This window comes from Anopheles marshallii, chromosome 2 (genome assembly GCF_943734725.1).
Source record: "Anopheles marshallii chromosome 2, idAnoMarsDA_429_01, whole genome shotgun sequence".
Lineage (NCBI taxonomy): Eukaryota > Metazoa > Arthropoda > Insecta > Diptera > Culicidae > Anopheles > Anopheles marshallii.
This window is the reverse complement of record NC_071326.1, coordinates 13,987,845-14,014,566: the sequence shown is the minus strand read 5'-3', so window position 1 is coordinate 14,014,566 and position 26,722 is coordinate 13,987,845. Positions and strand designations below refer to the sequence as shown.

Below are 26,722 nucleotides of genomic sequence, written 5' to 3'. Positions count from 1 at the left end.
CTTAACGTACCCAGAACCCATCCGGCATGGTGTGTGCTAATCGGAGTGTTTAAAGAAAGATTGCTCGCGTGTTGAGGAATTTGTTGCAGAGGGAGCATAGAGATAAGTTGGTTCATGTGTCTGTTTTTCCTTTGTTTTATTCTAGAGTGTGGCCCGTAACAGGTATTGAAAATTGGCAGCCTTACAATTAGCTAGTTAGCAACGAAAAGCAGGTGTCGAATGGTGCGCCCCCCGCGTGAGCATGAGGTTCTGTTCTGATAAATAGTGTAGTAGGCCTTGCAAGTGAGCAGCTGGTGAGAAAAGTGTGCAGCGGTGAAAAATCATCCCCCTGCGGGGGTTGAGCTTTTGCAAGTGAGCAGCGTGTGTGTGCGTGTGAGTGAGTGTGTGAATGCAAAGTATAAAGATGAAGCATCCGGTGATCATGCCGGCGCACATTCGACCGGTCGCGTCGTAACGGTCGTGCTGTTCAGTTCAGTGTGTGTTAAATAGTGTGCGAAGATTGTGGCGTTCGGATACGTACGTAGCAGTAGCAGTAGCAGTAGTGGCCTGGTGGCCAGCAAGTAACCTACCTCCAACCTCGGTTCTCCTCATCTCCATCCTCCTCTTCCCACCACGCCACACACACACACCCCCTCTCTATCTCTCTCCATCCCTCGCAGGCGCCGAATCAAAAGCTCCACCGATTCGGTTTTGTAGCCCGTGTCGCGTCACGTTCCGCGTTACCCGGCGCTAGGTCATGGTTAGGATCCGATGTGCATTCAATTAAAATTTAAATGAGCATTTGGTGATGTCATTACGTTCGGATGATAATGAACAGGATTATATTCGGGGTGTTTCTCATCCTCACGTGCCGGCCCCCATCCGCACTACGGGTCCCGCCGGTGGACTGGCATCAGCCGGCGCCGGGTTACGGTATTGCCGCCCCGACCGGAGCGGTGGGCATCGTAGCCGTCCAGGCGACTCCACTTGCACAAGGTTAGTATGATAAAAATCTCACCACCCCCTGCCATTTGAACCATTTGGTGCCATTAGGATGTTCGTATTCGTTGTGGGCTTAAATTCCGGTGTGAAATGGCTCACCGGATAGATTTATTCGGTTGCCCGTTGTGTGCTGTCCAGGTTCTGCCCGCACACCCATTCGGTTTGATTTTGGGTAGCGCAGCAACAAATTTCATTAAAAAGCAATAGAGCCACATCGCCCAGCGTAAATATGAAGCGGGGCAACCGAGGGAAGGGTTGCATGGTATGCGTTAATTAGGGCGGACAGGTTTTTAGTACAAATTTTCGCACAACAGGACCGTTTAGTGCCTGCGGGACCATGCGTGGGACAGTGTGTTTCATGAAAATAATTACTCACAATTGAACCGCTTTATTTTGATTGCTGTTATTAAAGTGTTATCGTTATAATAGTAGTAAAATTGTTCAAAGTATATCACTTTGCAATTACTGGCCGTTACAAGTTCAAGTCCCAACACGGGTGCCATTTTTGCCTTCTGCCTGTAGTACCGGAGAATAATAATGTTTTGAGGGAGATGCGGATTCTTTCACACTTACTCGATCTTTTGTAAGCTGGAATCGATAAAGCTTTCTCTACTGACACGCTGAAAGCTTCACAAAAATGCTACTTATCTAAGATCGAGAAAGTGCGATAAAATCTATGTTTATCTTGACGCGTTCTCGTTACAGTTCAATTTGATTCACTAATGGCTTCACTAGTTGTCAGTTGCAGTTAAAATGTGTATTTAAGTGTTTATATTTTTACGAATTGAGCAATTTATATTTATAAATTCTAGCTAAAATATTAGTACAAATAAAATAATCTTTGCAATCTTTAATACAGGGTTTCTCAACAGGAACACATGATACCGAATGGCACAAGCGAATATGATAATCGAAGCATTTGATACTAAAAAAAAATAAATATTGAAGAGTCAAGAGTTGAAGAGTTTGCGACATATTCAAGAGTAACTGGAAAACAGTTAAAACTCATTAAAGAATTCAGATTCTTTTTGGAAACTTTCAATAAACTTTTGTATAGATGAAACAACGTTTGGGTGCTCGGAATACCCTGCACTATTTTCTCAATATTGGGGACAATTGAATGCAAGAAGTGTTGCTTAAGGAACGAAAGGCTTGTCAAAGTTTAGAGTAAAGTTTAACATCATCTGGCTGGTTCAATCAGCAATTTAGCTCTGGAGAGAGCAAAAGGGTTTTCATGCGTGAGGATCCTTCACCGCTACTCACTCACAGTGATATCGTTACATCATATTTATTTCTCTACAACACAGAGTAAAGTGCTCTGCTTCCACTTTTGAACGCTACAATTTTACTATTGATAAACAGCGCTTCACTATGAGAGCCGCCAGGATGATGTTTTTTAATAATCGATTGTGTAGACTTTCTACGAACCTTCACATCGTGTGTGATCATGTAAATACAAACTCATAAAAGCGGCCCCCTCCCTCCCTCCCGGGGTACACACGAGCACAGCTACGAATACGTGCGGCATTGCTACCGTAAGGATTAGCTATTTAATATGCCCAGTTCCGGGTGCAGCATCGCGTCTCGGTTGTTTCAATCAATAATCCACCGGAACTGGTGCTGATCTGGCATCCATTTACGGATGGAGCATCGGGTAAACTCGCCGTATGTGATGAGGATGATTTATGCGAACGAACGTTGTTGCTGCTAGTGTTTGTTTTGCATTAATGTTTGCCGAGGGTTAAGTGCATTGAAGTAGTGGGGGGGCTTTTGCTTCCTTTCTTTTCCCAGTAAAAGCATAAACCCCGCAGCGCTACTTTCCAATTAAAACTGTATCAATATTGATATTTTACAACTTAAAATGGCTAATACTGCACACAAACTTCAATCCCACCGATGGTTTGTTGTATGCTGCAGGTGAGATATCTTGTTTTGGGGGTGAAGAGACACTTTCACACCCGGATGGCTTCAACATCTCATTCCAGCACTGATTGCACTTGATCGATCGCTACCCCGCTGTTCGACGGTGTGGGACAGACAAAGGCCGTACGCTTGCTCATTTTCAAGTCCACTAGTCCGGGAAGCATTGGTAAAAAAGTGGCAACACGAGATGAAAAAAAGAAAACAACGGAAAAGAGAAGTTGTAAACAAAAACAAATGGTGCAAAACGGGGCACTTCCAGTGTTTCGCTTCAGTTTCGAGTGCATGCAAGTGCACTTGTTGTTTTGGGTGGTGGGATCAGTGAGAATGGAATTGTTTTGTTTTTTTTTTTTTGCACGCTCCGGGAACTCGATTGCCAGTACATTCGGCGTTCGTCCAAACCATGATAGGCAAATGTTTGTCCGCATTTTAATTGGTAGTAGCATCGTCAATGGGGGGATGAATTTCCCGATGGTTCAAGAAGTCATCCATACTGAATGCACTGCAAAGGATGCATTCGCTGGTTCTAATTGTGCATCCTGACGTTGCTGTACGAGCTTACAGAGATATAGCTAGATGAATTAATATTTATTTTAACAAACCCCGTGTGTTTGTGTGTGTGTGTGGATTGAGTTCGTGCATTGCGGTCACCCTTTCCCGGGGTCTACCGGAGATCAAATGCAGCGACCGTGCATGATGCAATTTTCACATGGACAGAGCGTGCACGGGATGCGTGGCCGCACTGATTGAATTAAGCGGGAAAAGCCAGTGACCTGATTTTAACAGCATACCGCGCCCACAGGGACCGTTCGTCCCCGTTCCCGTGTCGCCTTTACGGATACGCTGCACATGCAGCAACTGATTGATTTTAATGAATTTGGTTGGTTTTTTTTTCTTCTCCACCTTCATTCCTGGCAGTTGGCAAGTATTTGCGCTTGTTGCATGCATTCCACCCACCCACCACGCGGCGTTTGATGGCTGTGAGCTTTGCTGCCTGCTTTGGTTGTTGGCTGCCGGCCTCGGAGCTTTTGTTCGGGGCTGTTAAAGATGAATCGGAATAGCTGCAAATGCAGATGCCATGGTTGTATCGCACTGAACCGACATGGTTGGAGCAGGCGAAACGTGATACCCGTACGTGGTGCACACGCTGTTTTGATGGGCCCGGGTCAACCCTACACGTCCCGATAATGTTTGATGTTTATGGTTTCTCAATGAACCGCTGGCTGGCTAATGAGACAACGCGGGATGCTAAATGATCTGCTGTTGAAACATACTCCCACAGGGTGTTGAATGGGTCCTTTTTTAAGAATGTTTCCCGGCTGAAAGACTATGAATACGCTTTGGTTTTGAATTCCACAGCGGGAAAGCATAATTTCAGCCATATTGTCATGTGCGTTTGTGCATATTTACACCACACAGTATCATTATTTGCTAATTTTGCTGATGAATACAAACAGTACCATGGCCGGTAGCATGGTTGATCGCGTCATCTGCATCTGTACAGTTTTAAACAACTCTCCCAACACCGTCTGCCAACTCGTTCCATAACGCTAATGTGCGCAAAGTTTAATATTGGCGTGCAGTTTTGTTTTGTTTTGCTTTGTTTGTGCTGTTATTGCTTGCTATCATTGCTATTGTTGAAATTCGATTACTATTCCTGCTTAATAATTCAGCATCGATTTCACGGCAGTTGCGTTGACGGCAGCTGCCGTTATGTTACCGCATCGCATCGGCAGCATTGCAGTTGTTTGCAGTCCCGTTGGTGATGTTTGTTACACTAATCCTATCAGTTCAGCGTGACCGATATTCAATTTGTTCGCATCTCCACTCCACGCATCGGGTTTCGGTCTTTCTCGGGAGAACCGAAACACGCACGCCTAGAATCGGCTGTCCTGGGGGGAGGACTTTCCGCTCCCAGAACAATGTTCCGTAAAATGAGTTAATTGAAACGGAACACCTGCATGCCGGGACGCAGCTGGCGGAGGGTTAAACCACACACGTCCCATTTGACAGACAGCAGCCAGCTTGTGCCAGGGTTGTGCACGTTGGCAATTGACTGCTGAATTTGTGGGACGGTGCAAGGACATTCGTCGGAGTGCACTGAGGTTCACTGCATTATTGCCAATTGCGGCCGGTTCTCCAGCGGGCGGTGGGCAACAAAGCATAAGTAGGGTCCTGTGATGGAACTGCCTACAAACGAGCCCTCGCGTGTGGCTGATACCTACAGTCGGTTGACAGAATGAAAGGTAAATTGCTCAAACCATTGAACGATGTTGCCCAATTAACGTGTAAAGCGTTCGTAGTTGGAAGAATCAAATGATCACGCAATTGTTGTTGCTATAGTCCATTGAACTACCCTTAAAATTAGCTTGTCATGTAAAAGTAGATTTTAAAGTTGGGGAATTACAATGTTATAATTATGCATCGTTAGTAGTAGTGCTGTCTAGATCAAGTCAGCATCACGGCCTTTCTTGTGGATATATAAACGAAATCACACCATCTCAGGGCCTGTCATGACTCCTCTGTCCATGTGGACGACTAGAAAGGACTTTACAGGTTGGGTAGTTCGGTGTAATTCACGTGACATGACCATCTCAAGAGTAACGGACGAGCTCAACGAGTTCGACGAGTTCGTCACTATCACTGTTCTTCAATTGTTCTTCCACGCTTACCAAAAATCTACTAATAATCCTTCTAATCATCTTCCTGTCGAACGCGCCAAAGAGAGATTCATCAGTTTTGGACAAAGTCCATGTCTCTGTGGCGTACCTGAATGTTGGTTCTATTTAATTTCGATGTGCTCACAGTTTCGTTCGTAGCGATAGGCGTTTTGAGTCCATTAAGTATCAATTTTTCTTTTAGGACACTTCGAAGGAAGTCCTCTTGAAGTCTGACTTGAACTTGAATCTAAAACTGTCTTGCCGCTCAGAAACTCGGTAAAGGTTATTTATCGTGGAAAGCTTAAAAAGTTTAAAAGGAAAGCTAACTCAATTATTTACAAAAGTCCAATAATTAACGTATTTGTCCTTTTGAAAATACCACGCCAAACAAGCTTTTCCCGGGATTCGAAGTGTAATCAAACGCATGCAAGAGTACGTAAAAAGGAATAACGATTATTGAATTACAAAGTTAATGTTATTTTAGCACTTTCTTCGGTGCACATGATTGCCTCTTGTTAGAGCTGCTGTGGGTACATTTCCTTTCGAAGAATACTTAACCAATAGCACACAAGTTAGATCATTTTTTTCTCGTGATTGTATTTATAGTTCTTTTTCATGCCTTTTTTGAGCAATCAATAGATATTTTTAACAGCACCAGCGCGACCTAGTCTGTATCTCCGAAGACAACTTTAGTTGACCTCAAACAATTACGACAATATATTACTTTATTTGAAATAATTCTCAAAATCAAAATCAAAATCTCCTTAACTTGACTGATGTCCACAGTTATGATATGTTTTGCCCATATTATTACAACGGAAACTGGTTAGCGCCTGCTTAGAGTCCAAATTACACGAAAAAGATAAGTTTGCAATGTTGAAACACGAACAAATACGGAACTCTCCGCTTGAAATGATCCGTAGCGCTTTAATTTGCAATAAAGTTAATAATACGCCTAACAATTACAACTGTTACTTACGGGTGTTGCGAACCGTTGAAATCTATCACTTACCAAACCAAACGCATTATTCGAGTAATTAATGCTCTTCAATCGTTCCCTAGTTTGGTTTCAATTTACTAGAATGTGTGCTACCATCCCAGATTGTTCCACGAACCCCCGTTGCGAAGTCCTTAATTATTCAGCACCGAAGCACTTCCTGTGTGGCGTTTTGTCGGCCGCGTTTGTACACACGGGCAGCCGGGCTACGAGTGGTGGGTTAACAAGGTGGAGAGAAAAAAAACAACTTTTTGCCAACTGCTAAAAGCACAATAAATCGCAACAAACAAAAACCGAAAAAGCAAACAAACTACTCGCGAGCCGAACCAATTGACTGGGCGTTGATTTGTTCGATTCATTGTTTTCGATTTGCTCCGAAACACGGGTCATCTATTTTCAAAAGGGAGTGCCCTCGCCCACCGTTCATTTATGGTGTTTCTGGCATACACCGTAGTTTCATATGGTTTTGTTCTGCTCACTGTGTGCTCCCGTACCAGTGTCTCACTATTGCAAATAGTTAGTTGCGTTACGCTGTAATGGAGCAGTACTGTTTTGCCATTCTGTGCTTTTTTTTGCAATCGAACCGAACCGCCCTTTTGGGGGGAGTTGTGTGTGGTGTTGTTTGGTTTTTTGTTTGTTTGGGTTGTTGTTGCAATTTGCCACCGATTTGTTTAGCGAGGTGCGATTCGCGTCGGTAATTGTGTTAGTAGTGTTCAACCCGGTGGCTCTAGCTGCCGCTTCAAACAGCTCATGTGAGTCGGAAACAGTGCCGGAGGGAGTCGTATTACCTAGAGCTTTGAATGAAGGGTGGGTTTTGGCGGGGGGGAAACAATGTCCCGGTGCGGATTCTTTCGCGCTGCCTATTGTTTCCATGTGGACTGAACGAATAACCTACATTTAAAGCCAAAGTCGAGTTGATAAGCATGCTGAAGGGCAAAAATAGCTTTCATTTGCTGGGGGTGGTGCAGTACATGTATGTTTTGTAAACGTTTTTTTTTAAAACATGATAAATTAATTTGAACGTTAAATTTTGAACATGTTTATTATACGGGATTACGTACTCCAAGCGCAACAGATTGTTACACACAAAATGGACGACATTAAAATTATTACAAATTAAACATCATGATCATGGCACGAATGGCTCAATGTACACGATGTACTACATAGCACCTTCACGGTTAGTCTCGCCGTGAAATTTACTCCCCTTTCCTCCATCCCATTCCAGCGGCCCTCTTTTTTTTGCGTGCATCGGACGATCTCCTGTTGAGCGGAAAATTGAACAGCAATATGCCGAAGCAATCATGCGTCCATTGCTTAAAAAACAGTTTAAAAGCATAACAACAAAACACAAACAATATTTACACCCACCCTACACGCTCACGGTGTGCCAATGCCAATGTCCATTTGTGACGCCCCATAGTGGAGTGGAACGGAGACACACGGCGCAGCCTATGGAAAAGTGGCAAAGGGCAGTTAAACAATAAAACATGACGGGTGTGCTGTTTTTTTCTGTTTCGTTTTGCTTTACTGTATGCACTGAATGTGCAACATGCAGTATGGCACCCGGGTTCAATTTTCAACTCTGCAGGGCAGGACACTGAGCACACACTGAGCCGGGAGGTGCTGGGAAGGCGTGCGTTTTGGGGCAGTAATGCAGCCCTATGAACAAAACAGAATCCAAATCCTTTCCCTTCGGCAAAAATTCGCCAAAATGCAAAAAAACCGCCCGGTGGGTGTGTTGGCATAAATGAAAGGACCACCAGACAACAGCGAACAGCACAAAAACAAGCGAGGAATTGCGAAAAGCATACAGCAACAAAAAAAGAGATGAAATACACTAAATAAAAGTATGCTAAGAGCACATAATCACGGTAGGTTTATTTTGCACAATTTATTAGCATATTCCACTACACACCACTGGGTTCACCAGTGCACCGAACCACGGCTTGCTCACACATCATTCGGTGCGCCCGTCACCCGGAATTGCCCCCCCCCCCCCCCCCCCCCACCGGGCTGGTGCGGAGGAAAATGTACCGTGAAAACGGTACGATCATCACAAAAGCGTAAGAAATCGTGATTGTTTTCCATTTCGTCGCTGTGCAAGTTTTCGGGGGAAGTTTCGAATCGTACGCCCTAATGCTAGGCCACCACCGGCAGAATCGGGCCTCGATCGCCTGACGACGGGGGAACGGTTGGAATTCCGGAGGTTGGTGGAGCCGTCGGGCGTTAATGACTCGTTAAAATGAAGATGAGAACACGGCCGGACTGGGTGGATTAGAATTTGCATGAACTTCACGATGGCGGCCGGGATTTGCGACGATAATCGTGTACGAATCTGGGGTCTCTTTTTGTTTTTTTTGTTGCTGCCTGCAGCCTTGTGGAAAATTTTTATCACCATTGTCAGCGCATAACCAGCGCCCCGTTCTCGCCGGAATGGTTACGAGTGTTCGGACAATTCGAGCGGAAATAGTTGCTAAACTTTGTCCATCCAGTTCGGCAGCTCACTGTTTCCACTAATTTCAATGGATGAGATGGTTGCGCGTTGCTGGGAATACGCGAACCGAATGCTGATTGAGAACTGTACAGCAGTTTGTACTGGGTGGATGTGTGTGTGTGTGTATAGGACAAAGTTCGCCCATATCTTGATCGGCTCGAAAGCCCTCAAAATTCACCCCCCCCCTCCCTCTAATGGCTCGTCAGTAGTGCCTTTCGAACGATATTCCACCCGGTGTACTCCCCACGGTTCTTCCGTCCTCGTTGCGTGCGTTCAATCGATTCGCGCCTGGAAGATCATCGAAAAAGCTCGGTCGGCACGGTGCCAATGTGAAATGGGCGATCAATTTTTAATAAACTCCCGTTCCGGCAGGGTTTCCCGAGGCCCGGGGAATCGTCGTCGTTGTGTACTACCCCACCCATTAGTAGGCCCGAGCGCGCCGAGTGCGAGCAGTTGTTTTGTAATTAAAATTTTGCTTCCTTCTCGCGGGCCACCCTGCGGCAGAAAACCGCGCAAACCGCCACCCGGGGCGGGAAAATAAACTTTGTCCTTCGTCGGTGTGAGCGGGGTTGGGATATATTTTTCGCGTACGCAGCGGGGGGTGGGGAGTGTGCCGTTGATGGAAGAGTTTAAATATTCGAAGCCGTAGTTGAATGGAAATTGAATTCAATCCCCAACCCATCCCGCCACTCGGAAGCTTGCACGTGGCACGTGGTACTGCCACGTTTTTCTTCTGCAGGTGCGCTCATCATTTTGGGCGAGGTGAATTAGTTTCGTGCGGTACACGAATTCGTGTCCGGAATTGGCGCATTTTCTTAGCGGCCGTTCGTCCCTCACCAGGGCGCATTTCCAAAGGAGCTTTGGAATACGGAACACAAACGGGTGGAAGGGGGGCGATTGGGTGGAAGAACCGGGGTGATACGTGGGAACGATTACGATCAATAGACCGAGGCCACCCGAAAACCGAGGATGCTTTCCCTCTAGCTGTCGGTGCACCCGTACGGCGCTACGGTACCGCTGATGGGAAGTTATAGTTTCCTATCGGAAGTTCCGGCTCTGCATTATTGCCAACCGTTGTGGGCCGTGTATATTTGTGTGTCTGGCTCGGTGTCGTTTGGGTAGTACGACACCCGGAGCAGAAGGTACCGAATGCGGGACAGGCCCCGGCAAAGCGAATGTTCGCAACCACCGGGGTTGGGTCTCTGTTGTGAGTAAACTTTACGATAAATTAAGAAATAATAGCTACAGGATAATTGATTCGGTCCAAAGTTGTGCTACAGGTTCGATGTCAGTATCTCGTTTGCATGACCGGGGACATTGGGAGCGTCGGGTTGGGGCGAAGCGGTAACAGGACCGGGCGGCGAAAGGGCGGTAGGCGATGGCGAGTGTACAGATAGATATAAATTGGTCAACGTTTTCATTATAACTCCCCGAGGGCGTACACAAACAGCAGCTTGATCGATGTAGTCAAATATTATGCTATGCCGCCGAAGAGAAACTACTTCCGGGGCGTGCAGAATTAACTGTACCCGGGCATCGTTACCGGGGCGCAATGTGCGCCCGATACGCTCAATGAATGTTCAATTTTTTATTGCATAACACACTCGGGAAGATATTGTTCTGTGGTACCGTTGCAGTACGATAGGCAGCCAAACCAATTCGTGGGGTGTGTTTTTTTTTCGGATTCGCATTTACACATTTATTGCACGCTAAATGAGAAATTCCGAGAGAACTGTTGTATTTGATGAGCGTCTGTTGAAAAATCAAGTTAAGGTTTTGAACATGGAAAGAGTAGAGCAATTAGGTAGGTTGTAAAATGTATTGAAGCACTTGAACTATTTTTCTCTTACGGGGTATTTTTTTTTCGAAATTAACTGGTAAAGTTGGAGTATCTTCTGGATTTTCTTCAAGATGAACTGCAATGTGTTAAGGAAGATGTGGAATTCTATCCACTATTTTTCGGAGTTTGTTCAACGTGCAACCGATTTTGCACAAAACTCTCTCAACTGACATTTTCTCACTTTATTTTGATTCGAACTACGGACCCTTTTGACGCTATATTTCGCATTAAGGACATTTTGAGTCAAATTTCGGACAGCATCAAAACTTCAAAAAAGCGACAATAAATATTTATTTACTCCAAAGTTAGTGCCTAAAAGATGCAAGTATCTTTAAAACTCGTTTCCAGTACATCATGGCAATCAAGTAAAATGAATAAGCCGTGTGATTGTAGTTTGGGTATGAAAATGTTAAGCTAAAACGTGAAGAATGTCCGTAATTTGAAGCGGTTCGTAGTATAATCCAGAACGGAGGTAAAGTTGAACATATTTTTGGATTCATTTTAAGTTGAACTGCAATGTGCCTAGGTAGATCTGGAATGCTCCAACCTTACTAGACTCACACGTTTGGAAAAGCTTTTCGACATAACGGATGTGTTAGATAAGAAAGCTTTATATAAACAATATCTAGAAGTCGTGAAAGACTACTCATTTTCCTCAGTACATTCACCTTCAACTTGAAAAGAATCTAGAAATGTCTCCTTCTTTGCTATACTAACTTGAAAATCTTGATTAACTTAGAGTAACGCTCTGTATGAAGTTTCTGATAATAATGTTTCCCCTTTAGTGGCGAATGCACAGTCGACTCTCACTGGTTGGGCTTATTTTAGTTGGGTTACTCGATAGTTGGCGCCTTAATAGTTGGGTTGCACTCTCAACCATCAAGGTTGTCATACTCAATAAATCTGGCCTACTAAGCATGAAATTTTTGTCTATGTACTTCGTGTTCGGTTCGTGTGAACTTCGTGTGCTTATTCGGTTAATTTCTCGAGTTTGACATATGTCAAACAACCCAACCATCGAGTGCGATCTCACTAGTTGGCACGCATTCATATCCCTACCAGTAAGGTTCGACTGTAATTTAATAGTTGTAAAATCCTCATTAAACTTAAATTCAAGATGTTATACCCTTTTTCGGTTGCTTTCCTTTTTTCATGACAAATTGTTTAGCACCTTTCACAGCACGATCAGTGTCATGGAAAATAGTAATTCCGAACAGGTTTTATCTCTTGTTAATGATCAACGCATCTTTTTCCACTCGCTTGACAAATGCATAATAGCACGTAATGTTTTTTTTCCACAACACTGTCGATAGGGCATATGGGTGGGTGTTGACAATTTTATTGCATCTTCACCCCGGTTAGTAGGTGTGTGTAAATACTACTTCCCGCCCTGGGGGAAGAAATTGCCACTGGAGGGTAACATGTACCACCGGTCATAACTGGCAATTGTAAAATGCTTCAATTAAAATTACCCGTTTCGCGGGTAACACCAGCAGTTAGTATCCGTACGCCTTAGTGTGGCAACTGGGACTACGGTAACAGGATAGTTTTAGTGCCTCACTTAAACCTCGCCACGGGTGTGTCGGGTTTTTGCGTACCGTTGTAGCGTGTAGGGTTCCAAAAACGGAACAGCTCTACCCAGCGGATATTAAAAAAAAGGAAAGGATTCGGTTGATTGCAAGTTTTACACGGACTTTCTTGTGCGGGGTCCTGGTCGGTTGAAAGCACACCGGTGAGACGATGGGTTTTTGCATTCTGTTTACAGTTTTCACACCAATTTGGAGTATTCTCACCTCACCATTTTACAACAACCGGCGTACCCGGGGCCCGAACATGAGCAAGAATTGTGTTAACCGTTCCTAACGCAAGCTCGTTAAACGATGTTTAACTTCCATTACTACCGGCGGGATGGGTTTTATGTAGGGTAGGTACGAACATCTACCTCGTAGATGTCTGCTGTCTGCTGCGAAACGGGAGCGTTCTTCCAAAAGCGGTGACTGACAGTTAAAGATAGTTGAACCCACCTGGGTAAGGATTGTATCTCATGCAAACGATAGCATGCAGTAAGAATTCGGCACCCGGTACGGAACGGTCGTCCTTTACCGAGCGCTAAATAATGCATTGAAGTGTTTCGATATTGTCTGTCCTTCGGATCTTCCCGACTATCCATCCCGTCCGGGTACGTGTAAATATTGAGCGTGAATCACAAAATAGCCCAACCCGTATGAGCATCTTCTGCCGGGACGTTAATAGAACGGAAGCACACCTAACCAGACTGGGAGGCATGGTGCTTTTTTTTGTTCTGGGTTTCCATGTTTCATTATCACACACTAGCCCATCGGTCCCACAAGTGCCATGGCATCCACAAATGCTTTCCCTGGTTTACGATATGGCAAACGGGCACGAAATGTGTGGTCGTATCGGGCAAATGTCAGCCAGAGACCAGCGTGCTGACGTGCTCTTAGCGTCATTTGTTTATTTCTGGTCTGTATGTTATGTGTATGTGTGTCGTTTGTTGGTTGATACAAAAAAAAGGAATTACACCCGGCCACGAAAGGGAAACGTTACGTGAGAACAAAAACGAGCTTCGAAAGCGGTAGACACCCTACTTCGTGACCCTGGATCAAACAGGGCAAACAGAGTGTCCTGTACGCTGATGTACTCACTGCACTGATTAGAAACTGACACGGCCGACAACGGAGGCTGTAAAACGTGCAATTTTTCCTTGCTAATCGTTCTCACCAGTGCTCACCGACATCCAATGATGCTCGGGCCGGATGAAATAATGTCCCACAGTCGCACAGTTTGTCGCACGTGTGCAGCAGCAGAGTAGGTCAATCGTCAGGGCAGGTGTTGACGTACGTGTACACCGAATCGATGTTTGGCTAGAATTGGTATCACGAAGTGGATTGCCGGTAAGGCTTAGTCCGCCGTAGATGGCAACAGGATTCCCACCGACTCCGACCGGCTATGTTCAGCGTGGTTATCCGGAGGTGTTTTTTTTTGTCTTCCTTCATGCCACCAAACAACACTTTCATATCCCATGCTCCACACACCACTACACGTGATTATTCTGCCGCAAACGGATCGGGTCATGAATTCTCAATGACCGTTCGGTCTTGTTCCGTGATATCTACCCCGGGCAAAGAACCTGACCTAGGTATTCTCCGGTGCGACACTTCGAGTGGCCCCATTTGCCAGGTCCGGGCGGCGTGAGGCATGCGTGTGTGTGTGTGTGTGTGTAGGGGTTGCAAAGCTTCCTTTCTTTCCCGGTGCACATTCACCTGCCCTATGCTAGGTTCGCTTTCCCACTTTTGCCCGGTATTTTTGCCTGCACGGTCGAAAAAAAGGTCCCCGCGTGTCCTTTCGTATGAAGTGGAGTCTTCAACGAAAAAGGGTCTACTAAGCCGGGTCTGCTTTTCAAAACCCACTCACTCGTGGTTTGGTTTTGGAGAGGTTCACTTTCTGTGTGTGTGCGTGTGTGTGTGATGGCAGCGAAAAATTCTTAACCTCCAAGCGAACAAATAAGCTCTGTCCCGAATGTTTTTGCGGTGCTTTTAGACTTGGTACTGCTGCAAGGCAAGACCGCAAGAGGGGCTAAGTGGGGGGGAGAGAAAGAGAGAGGTCATAAGAGTACGCACGTATATGTGAACGACAGTACGGGCGAAACGTACTTTGATGATGGTAATTTGCGGTTTTTTTTTTTTGGGAAGTAGGTTAGCTTTGAAAAGATGGCATAGTGAGGAAGATGAAGAGCAATAGAATGCTTCTTTCGGGAATTTCGTATTGATCTCGTTCCGTTACGCCCTATTCGGGGAGATGGGCGAAAGTTTACTGGTGTACCAAACGATGAAATGTGTGCGGAAATGCTTGCGGGCCGGTGGAGAATTTTCTTCTCGTGCTAGTGGAATCAAAACCCGCGCAGTGGAAAATGTGTAGCAAAACCAGCAGTTTTGTGCAAATGGATGTCAGAGTGATAAAGAGTGTTGATGTGTGTGAGAGTGTGAAAGAGATAGAGCGCAAATTTTCAGACAGTTTCAGTCACAAAAAACCGGTGACAAGGAACGGAACGGTAGAGCGCCAAACTATCGCTGTTCGGTAGATGACCTATAACCCGACGGAACAGGTCGGCGATTAAAAGACGATTAAGTGGTGCTCAGCAGATGAGCTGACGCTTCGCGGCTTCATACGGCGAGATTTGGTAAAAATCATCAACCCCTTCAGAAGCGCATCCGTTAAGCTCATTAATGGCTTAGTTATTGACGTACTGCCTATCGTTTTGGGGCTGGTATTTTGTTTTTTTTTGGCGAATGTTTGACGAGCTGCATTTTTAGTCTGTCTGTATTATTTTTCTACCGCTGTTCGTATGGCCGTGCTTTTTTTTAAACACTAGCAAGTCTTTATGAGAAAGATAAGTAAGGTGTTTTATGGAGCTTCTACTTTGAGTCCTTGAGAGGGGATTCCGAAACGGAAAATCATCCACTGATCGGATGTTCAGAGCTTGCAGAAGATGGCGGAGCAGCAGCTACACTTCGTACATCTCTTCATCGATTTCAAGGCCGCATAAGTCAGCATAACAAGGGTAAAACTTTACGACGCCTTTAGAATCCCGGCCAAACTTGCCAGACTTGTACGAATGACAATGACCAACATCACGAGAGGGAGAACTCTCAGGGCTCTTTGCTACCACCAAGGGTCTGCACCAAGGAAATGGGTTAGCTTGTCTACTCTTCAACCTAACGCTAGGGAGGGCCATTCGTGACTCGGAGGTGGAAACTTCGGGGACCAACTTCTATAAGTCAATTCAGATTCTGCCATTCGCTGATGACATAGGCATCATTGGTTTACGGCTTTTCAACGTAGCGGATGCTTACCAAAGGATTGAGTAGGTGGCAGAGAACCTCGGGTTGGAGATTAACGAGGCAAAAACCAAGATGATGGTGGCACCACCAACAGCCCAGCTCATAACAAATCCTAACTTACGCAGGGCGCACTTTCGAAGTCGTCCAAAACTTCACCTATCTTGAGTCAAAAGTCAGCACGGACAACAACATTGATGTTGAGAAACGCTCCTAGAGTGCTGGCTGTCAACCGGCCTTTCTTCAGTCTGAGGAAACTTCTATATATAGCTTATATATAACTTATATATGTCCAGTGCTCACATACACAAACCGACGCAATTCTCTTAGTCGCGTTCGAGAGGAAGATGCTCAGAAGGATTTTTGGACCCGTATTTGTGGAAGGACTATGGAGGAGCCCGACACATTGACGAGCTCTACGAGACCTGTACGGCTAACTTACTGTCTCTTATAGCTGATTAGACTTTCCAGGCTAGTATTGGGCTGGTAATGTCATGAGTTTGTCACCGGACGACTTAAATTTCATTGTTAAAACATGGGAAAATTGTGGAGAAATTTTGTTCACAAATGATTCCACACTTCCTGGACCCGGTTGAACACTTCAATGCCGGTGGTAAATCACTTCACTATCATGTTGAGTTGGCTATCATGTAGTGAGTTTTTTGTGTTTTACTTCTAACCAAATCCCACCTTTGGTCGACGATTGTCCAGAAGGCCGATTCGGGTTAAATGTTACGGTCGTTTCGGTGAGGGAAACAACAACGCAAAGTGTTTGCTGGCAAAAAAAACAACAACAACAACAAACAATACAAACAGAAGAAGCACAAAGGCACCCAGCATCATCACAGCAACACCTATGGATGACAACTTTCCTGAAAGATACGCGCTGCGCGTGGCGTAGTGATAATCTGTAGATGATGACACATCCGGACAAATAAAGCTACTTCCACACCGCGGTGTCACCTTCGGACCCGGTTTGATCCACTTTCGAACGCTGCAAGTGTGGCTGTTGGTGTACGTGTGTGTGTGTTTGTTTGGGAATGTGCGTAGGCGTACAATGCCTGTGGCCGGAAAGTCGGTCGATAAGATGCGATTTAGTTGTTGTTTTTTTTTGCGACAACTTTGTCACAATGGGCGAGTTTGTTTGTTGTGTTGGTTTTTTGGCGTCCGATGAAGAAAACTTCCATCTAATTTGTACAGCACCGAAGTCGAAATGGGATGTGTGGGTGGGATAAAAGTGCTAACCATCGGTTTATGTGTTTACCGTGAATGGTGTGGCAAAGGTAGGAGATTGTTGAATTCATGGATTGGAAACGGATGCGCAAAAGGTTGTCGAGGGAAATATTTCTGTTTGGTCAGTCGTTTTTTTAAATCCGAAATCGAGGTTTATTTTGCCAGTAAGCCAGTAAAATGTTGTACTACAATAGCGAATAATTCGGCTGCTAAGAAGAGTCTCAGTGTATTAATGCAAATGACTGCTGAAAATTTGAAATATAATATAAATTTTGAGTTCATCTTGACGTTTAAAACAAGTAACAGTTGTAACAAAGCTGTCAAATCAACACATTTTATTGACTTTCGATGTTTAATCATGCGTATTCTATGATGTCGGTGCATAAACTTTATATTTTTGTTTAATTTTGAATAAAGTATAACATAAATTTTTAATCTACCATCAGAAAACTGGTGTAAAATAAGTTGCAAAACCCCAAACAATGAAAGCTTTCCCAATTGCCAAACAAACGCAAACGATCGGGTGCATGATCAACAAAAGACTTCAACCATCACGATCGGCTAACTTTTGTAAGCGACGAACCCGAAGATAACGACCCGCACCGTAAATGTTTCATTTGTGGCCTAAATTGCTCCGACAAACAGTCCTGGCCCGACTCGGTGCTTAGCCAGATTTGGTGGTTTACATTAACACGTGACCTATTTGCATTTGGCATACGCTTTTCGGGATGGGGTATGTGCATTTACCTGCCGCTTCTTACGGCCCAAAAGCCATGATGTCATATACGGTTGGCCGGTGCCCGGTCGGGTGCTTTGTCCGCTGTTTGTTTGCAGTATGGTTAGGAGCTTTTTTTTTGTGTTGTTGGTCATTTTTCGCAATCACCAAATCATTTGTGATAAGGTAGGTGAAGCTACTTTTTGCCCACACCACCCCCTCTTCGTGTGGGTTCGTTCGGTGTGTGTTTGTTTGGCTCGATTGAACAAGCTTGCTTGCCAGCCGGCGTTGACAGCAACACGGCGCGTTCCAGTTTCCATGATTCCAAATGGTACTGCATCCGGGTGGTGTGCTCTTCCTATTGCCTTCCGGCAATCAACAAGAACATCATTTCTTCAAGCGTATGAGCAGAGCGTCGTTCGGCACGGAAGAGGCAAATAGCATTGTTCGCTCTGAAGCTAGCGGCGAACGCGCTCGTCCGGAAACTGGCACTCCATTATAAGGACGTCGGCCATCCGGTAGCACTTCCTTCCGATGAATGCCACCCGAACAGCAAGGATACGATTGCTCTCCCAGGGCAGTGGCAGCAGGATGAGCTTCTGTCGGCGTTTCGGATGTGGGCAAATGGTGAGACATCATCGAATGCATAAATGTTCATCGCTTCTAAACTGCGTTGGTGGAAGTGGCGCATTGGGTGGTTTAAGAATGGAACGGGTTCGTAGGAATAGTCGATGGCAAACAATTTCGAGAAAATTGATCGCATGATATGTTCCTGTTTTGTAGTGCATCAAGAATTACTTCCAGAGATACTTTACCATTTGATTTACTGAAAAACGTTGTTTCTGTTTCTTTCTTACAGGTAAGAATACGACAAATTGGTACATTATCAAAGGATCCGGTAGTCGGTGTCGGTGGGCCAGTGTCCACAAGTAGAACCCCCCCAATACACAGGCTGGTGGTGGGAGCTGGTCAGCTACGCAAAAGGGGAAAGGTCATTTGTGGTCTCTACCCGTCCGATCGCTTCGATGCTTCCGAGCGCAACATGGCGTTACAAGGTAGAGTGATCCGTCCCCACGATGTGCTGACGCAGCAAAGGTGAACCAATGAGCCACCGGGCTGTTGGTTACGTTAGCCATTATGGTGTTGGTGCTGGGTGGTTACGGCGACGGTTATTGCCCGCTGAACAATCACAGATAAATCTTACCCCCTTTTTGCACACGTTTGCGTTCTACGGCCATGGTATCCACATTCATCCATCCCACCTTCCGTGTGCCCGAGGTCCGTCAAAGTTCGCCTGCCATGGGGCTGTTGGTGCTGTGTGGAACATAAGCGCTCAGGTGAGATTTATTATGCTCGTTAGTCGTCGCTGTTGCTGCTCGTTGCCATTACAAAACGCTCACGAGGCGAAGGTGGCGAGGAACTGGGATGTAAAGGTGCGGAAAAAGCACCCTAAAACCCTTCAATTAGTCGTATGAAGCTGACGTACAATTGCGAAAGCGTGGTGAGTGAGCTTTGGTAAATCATACACTACACACACCCACGACGTCCAAGAAGACCGTACGAGACAGAGAGAAAGAGAGAGATGAAAGGAGGAAAGCACTACCGATGGTCAGTTCACAATGGCAAAGCGAATTTCTGGTTGGTACAAACACTAGGACAGTTGGAATATGTTTGATCCATCCCAGCATGACGCTAATGATTGACAGACAACGCATGAGGTGGTGATTTCCAACCTGATTCAGACGACAGGCGCATGAAAGCACTCTGTTTTGGTAAAATCGGCTACGATCAACCGAAAAGGGAGACTACTACAGCCAGAAACCCTTTTCGATCGATGGTCCGCGGAAAGTATCTGAATGTTTGTGGACGCGATCGTACAGTTCACTGTCGATGCAAGGTGATCATAGTGAAGGTAGTTGTGCAGCGTAAAACGCACCAGTGCTAGTGGTGGTGTTGCGTTTGACCACAGTACCGGGCCAATGCTGTTGTGTTGGTTACGATTGAGTTGGCGATTAAGCAATGCAGTACGCGTACGCGTTTCTGCGAAGCAAGCTTTATCTGGCGCTAGACCGAAGAAACCACCCCTGGTGGGTGTCTAGCAATGGGACGAAAGACTTTTAGCAAGCCGTACGGGCAGCAAAAAAAAAAAACCTTCGGAAAACCTTCCGTGTAGGATGGTTTTGGCTGGAGCTTACGTAGTGGTAGAAACTGGTTTCGTTGGACGGTTTTGCGATTTGTGATTGTCGTCATTCTTTTCTTTCGTCTGCTGGGGTTCGGTTGGCATAGCATTTTCGTGGACGTATTTGTAAACTGACGCTGCTGGCAAAGCGAAGGTTGTGCGGTCCCGGGTGGCGCCGAGAAGCTTGTGGCCTGGTGGAATGCAAACTTTTTTTTTAGCAACGATTTGTGACGGGAGATTTGTTGTTGGCGGTGCTTTTAAACTGTTAAGGCTGTAGGTTCTGTGGCGTGGAAGTTCCAGTGTAAGCCATGGCAAGGTATTAGTCATCTGTTTAGCTAGGTGGCGACGGTTGGTACAGTGTGATCGTGCTGTGACTGTTTGACGTTATTATGCCACGTGATTAGATTGGAGGTATTTATCGTATATGAAGGAAATATTTCGCACTCGAACAGAGCTGAATATTGTTTAAGTGTTTTATTCTCGATGTCCACAGTCCAATTGATGCCACACACACACACACTTTTAACACTCACTAGGTTGGATACCTTAGTTAAATTAGCAGCATAATTGATTGTAATTGCAATGCTTTAGGATGGACACAAGACAGTGACAGAGATACGGTATTTAATTTAAATAATACATTCTCTGATCAGCATTCTTTGCTATAATTGGAAGCCATCAGGGAGAGGTTTGAGCTTAGCAATCTGTGTTGCATTCTTAATTTAATTGAATCAATTATGTTCAGCATTTCCAGAGCACAGTGCTAATGCATATTCGTTGGTTTAATTGCCATTCCAAGACCTCAAGACCGGATGCATACATTGATTTGCGAGGGTTTGATTTGCAGATCAAATAACATGCTCTCCGGTGGAAATAAGCGTGCATATATCATCTGCAAGTATTGGGAAACATTTAAACAGCATCTGATGCATGTTGTTCTTTCCTAAAGATTGAGTGTTTGATCGAGAAATTGGAATTGTTTAGCCTCTAAGGCAACAATGTTGGGTATTGCCGATGAGATTATCGATCGGTAACGTGCTGCTTGAATAATCCGATTCCGTTCCAGGTTTCTGAATTTGAACTTTTGTTTACCATTCTGTCCAATACGGTGAGAATGTATTTAAAATCCGTGATGCCAATCTGCACGGCACTTTTCGCAGCTAACGCTGGGTTCTTGAGAAGCTTTCCGGAGGACTCTTGTTGCTGCTGTTAGCTGTTACGCTGCCTAGTATCTCCTTCCTTTGGCGAAACGCTTAAAGTTTTAGCGAGTGTCGCGGCAAACGGACAATACAAACGGCCGGCTGGCAAAAAAGGAAGGTCGAGCCCTTCTTCTGCCGAAACTTTTGACCGCGAAACGACTGCAAAATATGGCCAACTTTTCATGATTTATTCCTTATTTGTCACTCGATAAGCACCCCGCCAACCGGAGGGGGGCGTACGCGTCCCGGAAGGCTGCCCAGTTGTTTGCCACGGACGGGCGACTCCGAGTCTAATGCGGTAGGTAACGACGGTTAAATTGATGTGAAAAGTTTCACATCCCTCTTGGTTCTTGATGGCCGGCATGCTGTACAGTGTTTTTAATTTGATATTGTCCGGCTGGGCTGGGGTGTACAGGAATGTTTCGTATGTTTTGTTTTTTTTGTAATGCTAGCCACGGTATCGTAAACCGGATGGTACGGTGTAGTTAACAATTTAATTTACGATAGCAATTCAACTTTGCCATTGAGCGTCAGAATGCACTGCCTAATGAGCTAGCCCTTGCTGGAGATAAGCAACAAGATGGTTAGCGGTGGATAGCCCTTCATGAAAAGGGGTTGGAAACATTGACCTGAATGACGGTGACCCAAAGCGGGTCTGCCTTCCAATCTGCTAACGATGTAGCTTAGGATTCGAATGACTCATGAGGATTTGATGAACGCTAATGATACGAACGACAACCTTCTCATACACCCTCGTGCTCTGTAATGGTGGGTTTGCACATTGAATTATCTTTTATCAGTATGCCATTTTGAAGCGAATGGAAAAGAGATCCCCTTTATTAACAGGTGCGCTCTTCTGAGCGCTGAATGAAGGTCTGATTCGGAGTAAAATTACATTAATCAGTTCACATGTCAAATAACCCCGAAAGGAATAAATGTGCTTTTATGAATTTTCATGAATGGAATTTGCTATTCGATGTAAATTTTAATACGATTGCTAACGGCGAAATATTGGATCATAATGAACATTATGGATGCGTTGGTATATTATGCTCCATTATGGTGAAATAGATTTAGTACAATTTTCCCATTTAATCGGCTTACACATCTCCTTTTGAATGCTTTGAAAGCTGAAAGTCTCTTTGTTTGGATATGTTCCATTGAAGGGATTTCGCTGTAATTGCAAAGCGACAACTCTATTAGCGCGTCTACTAGCAAAAATTTGCTCTATTGAAGTCATGGCAATGGAACAATGTGCTTGACATATGACAAAATTTGCCTATAAATAGTTGTTTTCATCATGCAAAAGTTTGTTGTAGGTTTTTCTTCGTCTTCATCGGTACAATAACCTCAAGAGGTCAAGGTCTGTCATTGCTTGCTTTTTGTGACTTTTTATTAATTCGTAGCGTGATAGTTAGTCCTACGTATGGAGGATTGATCCGGATTGGATTTTGGACCGTCGTCCTGTCGTGTAAAGACCAGCTCCGCTACCAACACACCACCAAGCCTGCCGCCTGTTGTAGGTTTATATTACCGTAAAACAATCTCTCATTTGTCCATGCATTTTACACGGTAATCACCGTTTAAACGATACTTCCAACGATGTGATCTACAGTTGTTCCATCTTAATCGAGCAATTACTCCGGACGTAAACAATCGGAATCCGTTCTACACAAATAACAAAACATTCCGGTATTCCGAGCTAATCGAAAACATTATCCGATGAGTAGCGGATTGACCATCGGACGCAATAAACACAAATAGCCCACGGACGGATAAACTCACCCTAACGGCTCCCAAACCGCCCGAGTGGCTGAACGTTCTATAAAGTGTTCTATTAACCTTTTTTTTTTCAACCACCGCTAACTTCATCGTCCGTAGTGGACCGCGTGCGTGCAGAAGTGGGCAACGAGCAAAAACACAGCAACATAAAAAAAACACCCGCTAAACGAAAGCCATAACAAACTTTTAGCCAAGAAAAAGGGAACTGGGAAAAAAGCATCGAAAACGTCTGACTCATGGCCGATCGTTCATCACCGGATCGTTCGGGTTTCCGATATGTGTGTGATGTGACGGGAACCCGAAAGTCATGCAACGGTGAAGCGGACCGATGACTGTCACCTCCTGCATGGTGCTTTTTGTGTACGGGGGCTACACAAGCCGCAAGCGCTGCTGTTGTAACGCTGCTTGTCCCTGTGTCCGTACGGTGTTGCGCATTTTTCTTTTGCTCGTCCAGAACACGCGCATCGAACCGGTCCGCGAAGCGTCGATGAACCGTGCGGATCGTTGTGTACCGGGGTGGCTGCATGCTGCCTGCCGCTGGTGACCGTGGGCTCGCGTGGTTTTGTTCGGAATGGGAAGTTCATCGACCGTAACAGTACATGTGCATCCGTACCGATATACGCCTGCATGACTGATTCATAGACTAAACACATCACCCTTTACGCGTAGAATCATATGCAAGATCAAGTGTTGTCTTTCATATCAAATATGCATGGTTTTGATGTAAGCCTGATGATTGCTATTTTATAAACATATTTTAAAGTGTGCTAGGTTTAAGGAATCCATCCAACAACCCACAATGAATTACAGGGTTTTCAAGCTTAAGTCGAAAAGTTGGAGCCTTTTTTTTGGATTCTTTACAAGCTGATGAGTCGAAGTAGGTCTGAAACTCTTTAAACTTTCCGGAACTTGAAGAAAGTGGGAAGATTTTTTTCAGTAACTTCGACTTTGACAAACCAACCTCGGAACACCCTGCAAAGGTTTATAATCGATATGGCGCAAGTAAAAAAAAAAGCAACAAAAAAAGTTCGCCTTCACTTAATCATGATCGAGTGCCCTCGATAGCACGCCCGGAAATGCAAAAGTTTCAACCCTTGGGTCGAAGGTTTCCGGTGCGAATCGAGAGAGGTGGACAGAGGAGGGGCCAGAACAAACAATAAAATCAAAACCGTTCGGAAGGAAGGATCGTTGCGGTGAATCCGTACCGAACGAATAGGATGCGTGCTGATTAAAACGTCAAGATAATTTCGAACTCCTGTTTCCGCTGTTGGGTTGCTCGAGCGAGTGTCGATGCTACCTAATGAGTGTATTCTTATTCAAAGGAAGAAAGGAAGCCAGAGCGAGAGTGGGAAATGTACGCGAGTTCGTTGGAAAATTGTTCGCAGTAGGAAAACTTTCTTCCTGTGGGTTTTTCGCGCGGATTCGTTCGCCGGAGGAAATAAACTTTCCGAACGATATCAAACCGCGCGCGGAACACTCCAGTCCGGAAACATTGCGGCTGGGATGGGACACAATTTTGACAGGCTTCACATTTTCATTGGCGGGCCCAGTGGGCCCCGGGAAAATGAAATATTTCTAATTGCTATCGATTCGCCCAACCGGAAGTGATTACCAATTCGACTTTACGACCGTTCCCCGTGAATGGGGAGGTGATAGATGGTGGTGAACGTGATAGGGAAATTTATTGGGAGCGAGATGCGACTTCAAAATTAAAGTCCGTGTAAAGCGAGACAAATATTCAGTTTCGCACTTTCGATATAAAAATTTCTCACCGAATGATGTTGAATAAAACATTTTGAGCGGAATTGTTAGCTGCCTGATGGCTGACTGACCGTAAAGAAAGATGAAGCTAACGATGCGATAAAGAATGCAAACGGAACGATATGATGCAACCAGGGCGATGTGTGCAGGAGCGTTGGAGAGCTTCAACGATACTGTATGGAATCAAAATGAAGAAATGATTGAAATTGTTCCATTACATAAAGTTTAATGCGGTTGACACGGCGACAGAAGCATCGAGAAGAAGCGCACAAGCATGACCGATAAGGGTTGATAAGTTGAAAGCCTGGCATACTTTCGGCTATCACTTCTGTTTCGATGGCATGCTTTTGGGCACCGGAAGCAAAACCCCAATGTTACCCAGTGCTTGGTCGTGGTCTTTTCCTGTATGACAAAGCGACGATTCATCTGCATCTTTCGGGTGCTTGGTTCATCACTTTGTGCTTCATCATTTTGTGCCGCATGCCGGGAAAGCATTTTTCGTAAAGTGTGCGAAGCATTTCATCAAAATTCTTTCTGCCGAACCATCGACCCCGCACCGGACGAACCGTTGATTTGGCTGTACTTTGTTTGGTCTGACTTTGCCAAACATTTCGCCTGTAAGTGATACGGGTCCGCCGCACCAGACATGGGTCGATGGACATGTTGTTCTGCTGGACAAGTTCTTATATTTACCATTCGTCTAATGGCGGTTTTTTTTCTCGTTGTTGTTGCTGCTTGGGTGAAAAGCTAGCCGCGCCCCGGGGTTGGGTTTGTTATCTTTTCTGGGAATGTTGCTTTGAAGTGAGCTTAAAAGCATATCTGCATGCGGTCCATGCATTAGCGTGAAGGGAGCGTACGGTTTTTAACTCTTCTAGAGGATATTCAATTAGAAAGTAAACGAAATGTATTCTATTAACAAGCACCGGCAAATCAAATAAATTGAATACAATTGATATAAATTACTTTTTTCCACAAAATCTTAAATACCTTCCTTATCACACGTTTCTTAAGTCATCCTAATGGTCCTTGATATTAAACTTAAGTCTATCTGTTTAAGTTTTACCAAAGTGTAACAAAATAGAACACGAATGCTGTGGATTTTCTAGAACTTTTACTGGCTGACATATTTCTAGTCTGACATAATGAAAGCTTTATTTGCACACATTTGCAAAGCTTTCATTACTTACTCATTAGGCTTTACAACGGGTCTTCTAAACTGCTCACCACTCCGCATTCATTATCTCAGTCAAAAAGTTCTAAAGTTCCTTAAAAGTTTGAAGGATCCCAGATCAACCTCGAGACAGTCTAGTGCAACCAGAACAACATCCAGAAGTAGCTCCAACCTTACCAGTTGTGCTCGAACTCTCGGTAAGTATAAGCTGCAGTTGTCACGTTAAAATATATCTCAACCCACCGTCATCATATCACACTGGTCCGTACATGTACGAACGGTTTGCTTGCATCTCCTCAAGCAACGATTAACCCGGGAAGGAGTGATCGTTGCGGAAATGTACGGCGCTGTTACATACACCGACGTCCCGGCCGGAAATATTTTTCATCAAAATTTCAAACTCAATTTTGGAAGCTATATTGGGCAGTGGGGCGCGTTATTTGCTAAACGTCTCCCATCTTTTTAATGGAGAAACACTCTATACGAGATAAAGGCACGACAAGCCGTTGGTGTTTTGTTGGAGGAATGGCAGTAGACTAGGGAAGTTAAACAGCTAAAAAGCAGTTCCGAAAATATGAGGGCATCGTATCTGGCCTGGGAGCCGATATGTTGTGTAGACGACCCGTGCCGTGTGAGCAACAGGATAAGAAGGATGGTGAAAACATAAAAGAGCTTTATGTTCGGTGAAGAATGCACCAAATGATAGCACTCCCACACGATCAGTCGTTGGTGCATCCTTGCATCTGTTCAAAGCAGCACAGCCGTTGCCCATGACAGTGTCGTTTAATGCTCGGTCTGTCATATGCCGGTGTACCCGCTCTGCCAAACCAGGAATCAAACTCCTTCGCCCGGGCACTGTTCATAATATGGTCTGTGTGTTCTGGCCACAAAATGTGACGAGGCGTTGCTGTTACCTCTCATTCGCACA

At 45.0% G+C, this 26,722-nt stretch overlaps 1 protein-coding gene across 1 annotated transcript in view; it reads left to right on the top strand.

The window, feature by feature from the left end:
* The first annotated feature begins 803 nt into the window (after positions 1-803).
* Positions 804-26,722, top strand: part of LOC128710446 (uncharacterized) — a 154,484-nt gene continuing 128,565 nt past the window's right edge. The window contains exon 1 of the mRNA XM_053805499.1: positions 804-975. Coding sequence (XP_053661474.1) covers positions 804-975 — 172 coding nt within the window. The remainder of the gene's footprint in view (positions 976-26,722) is intronic.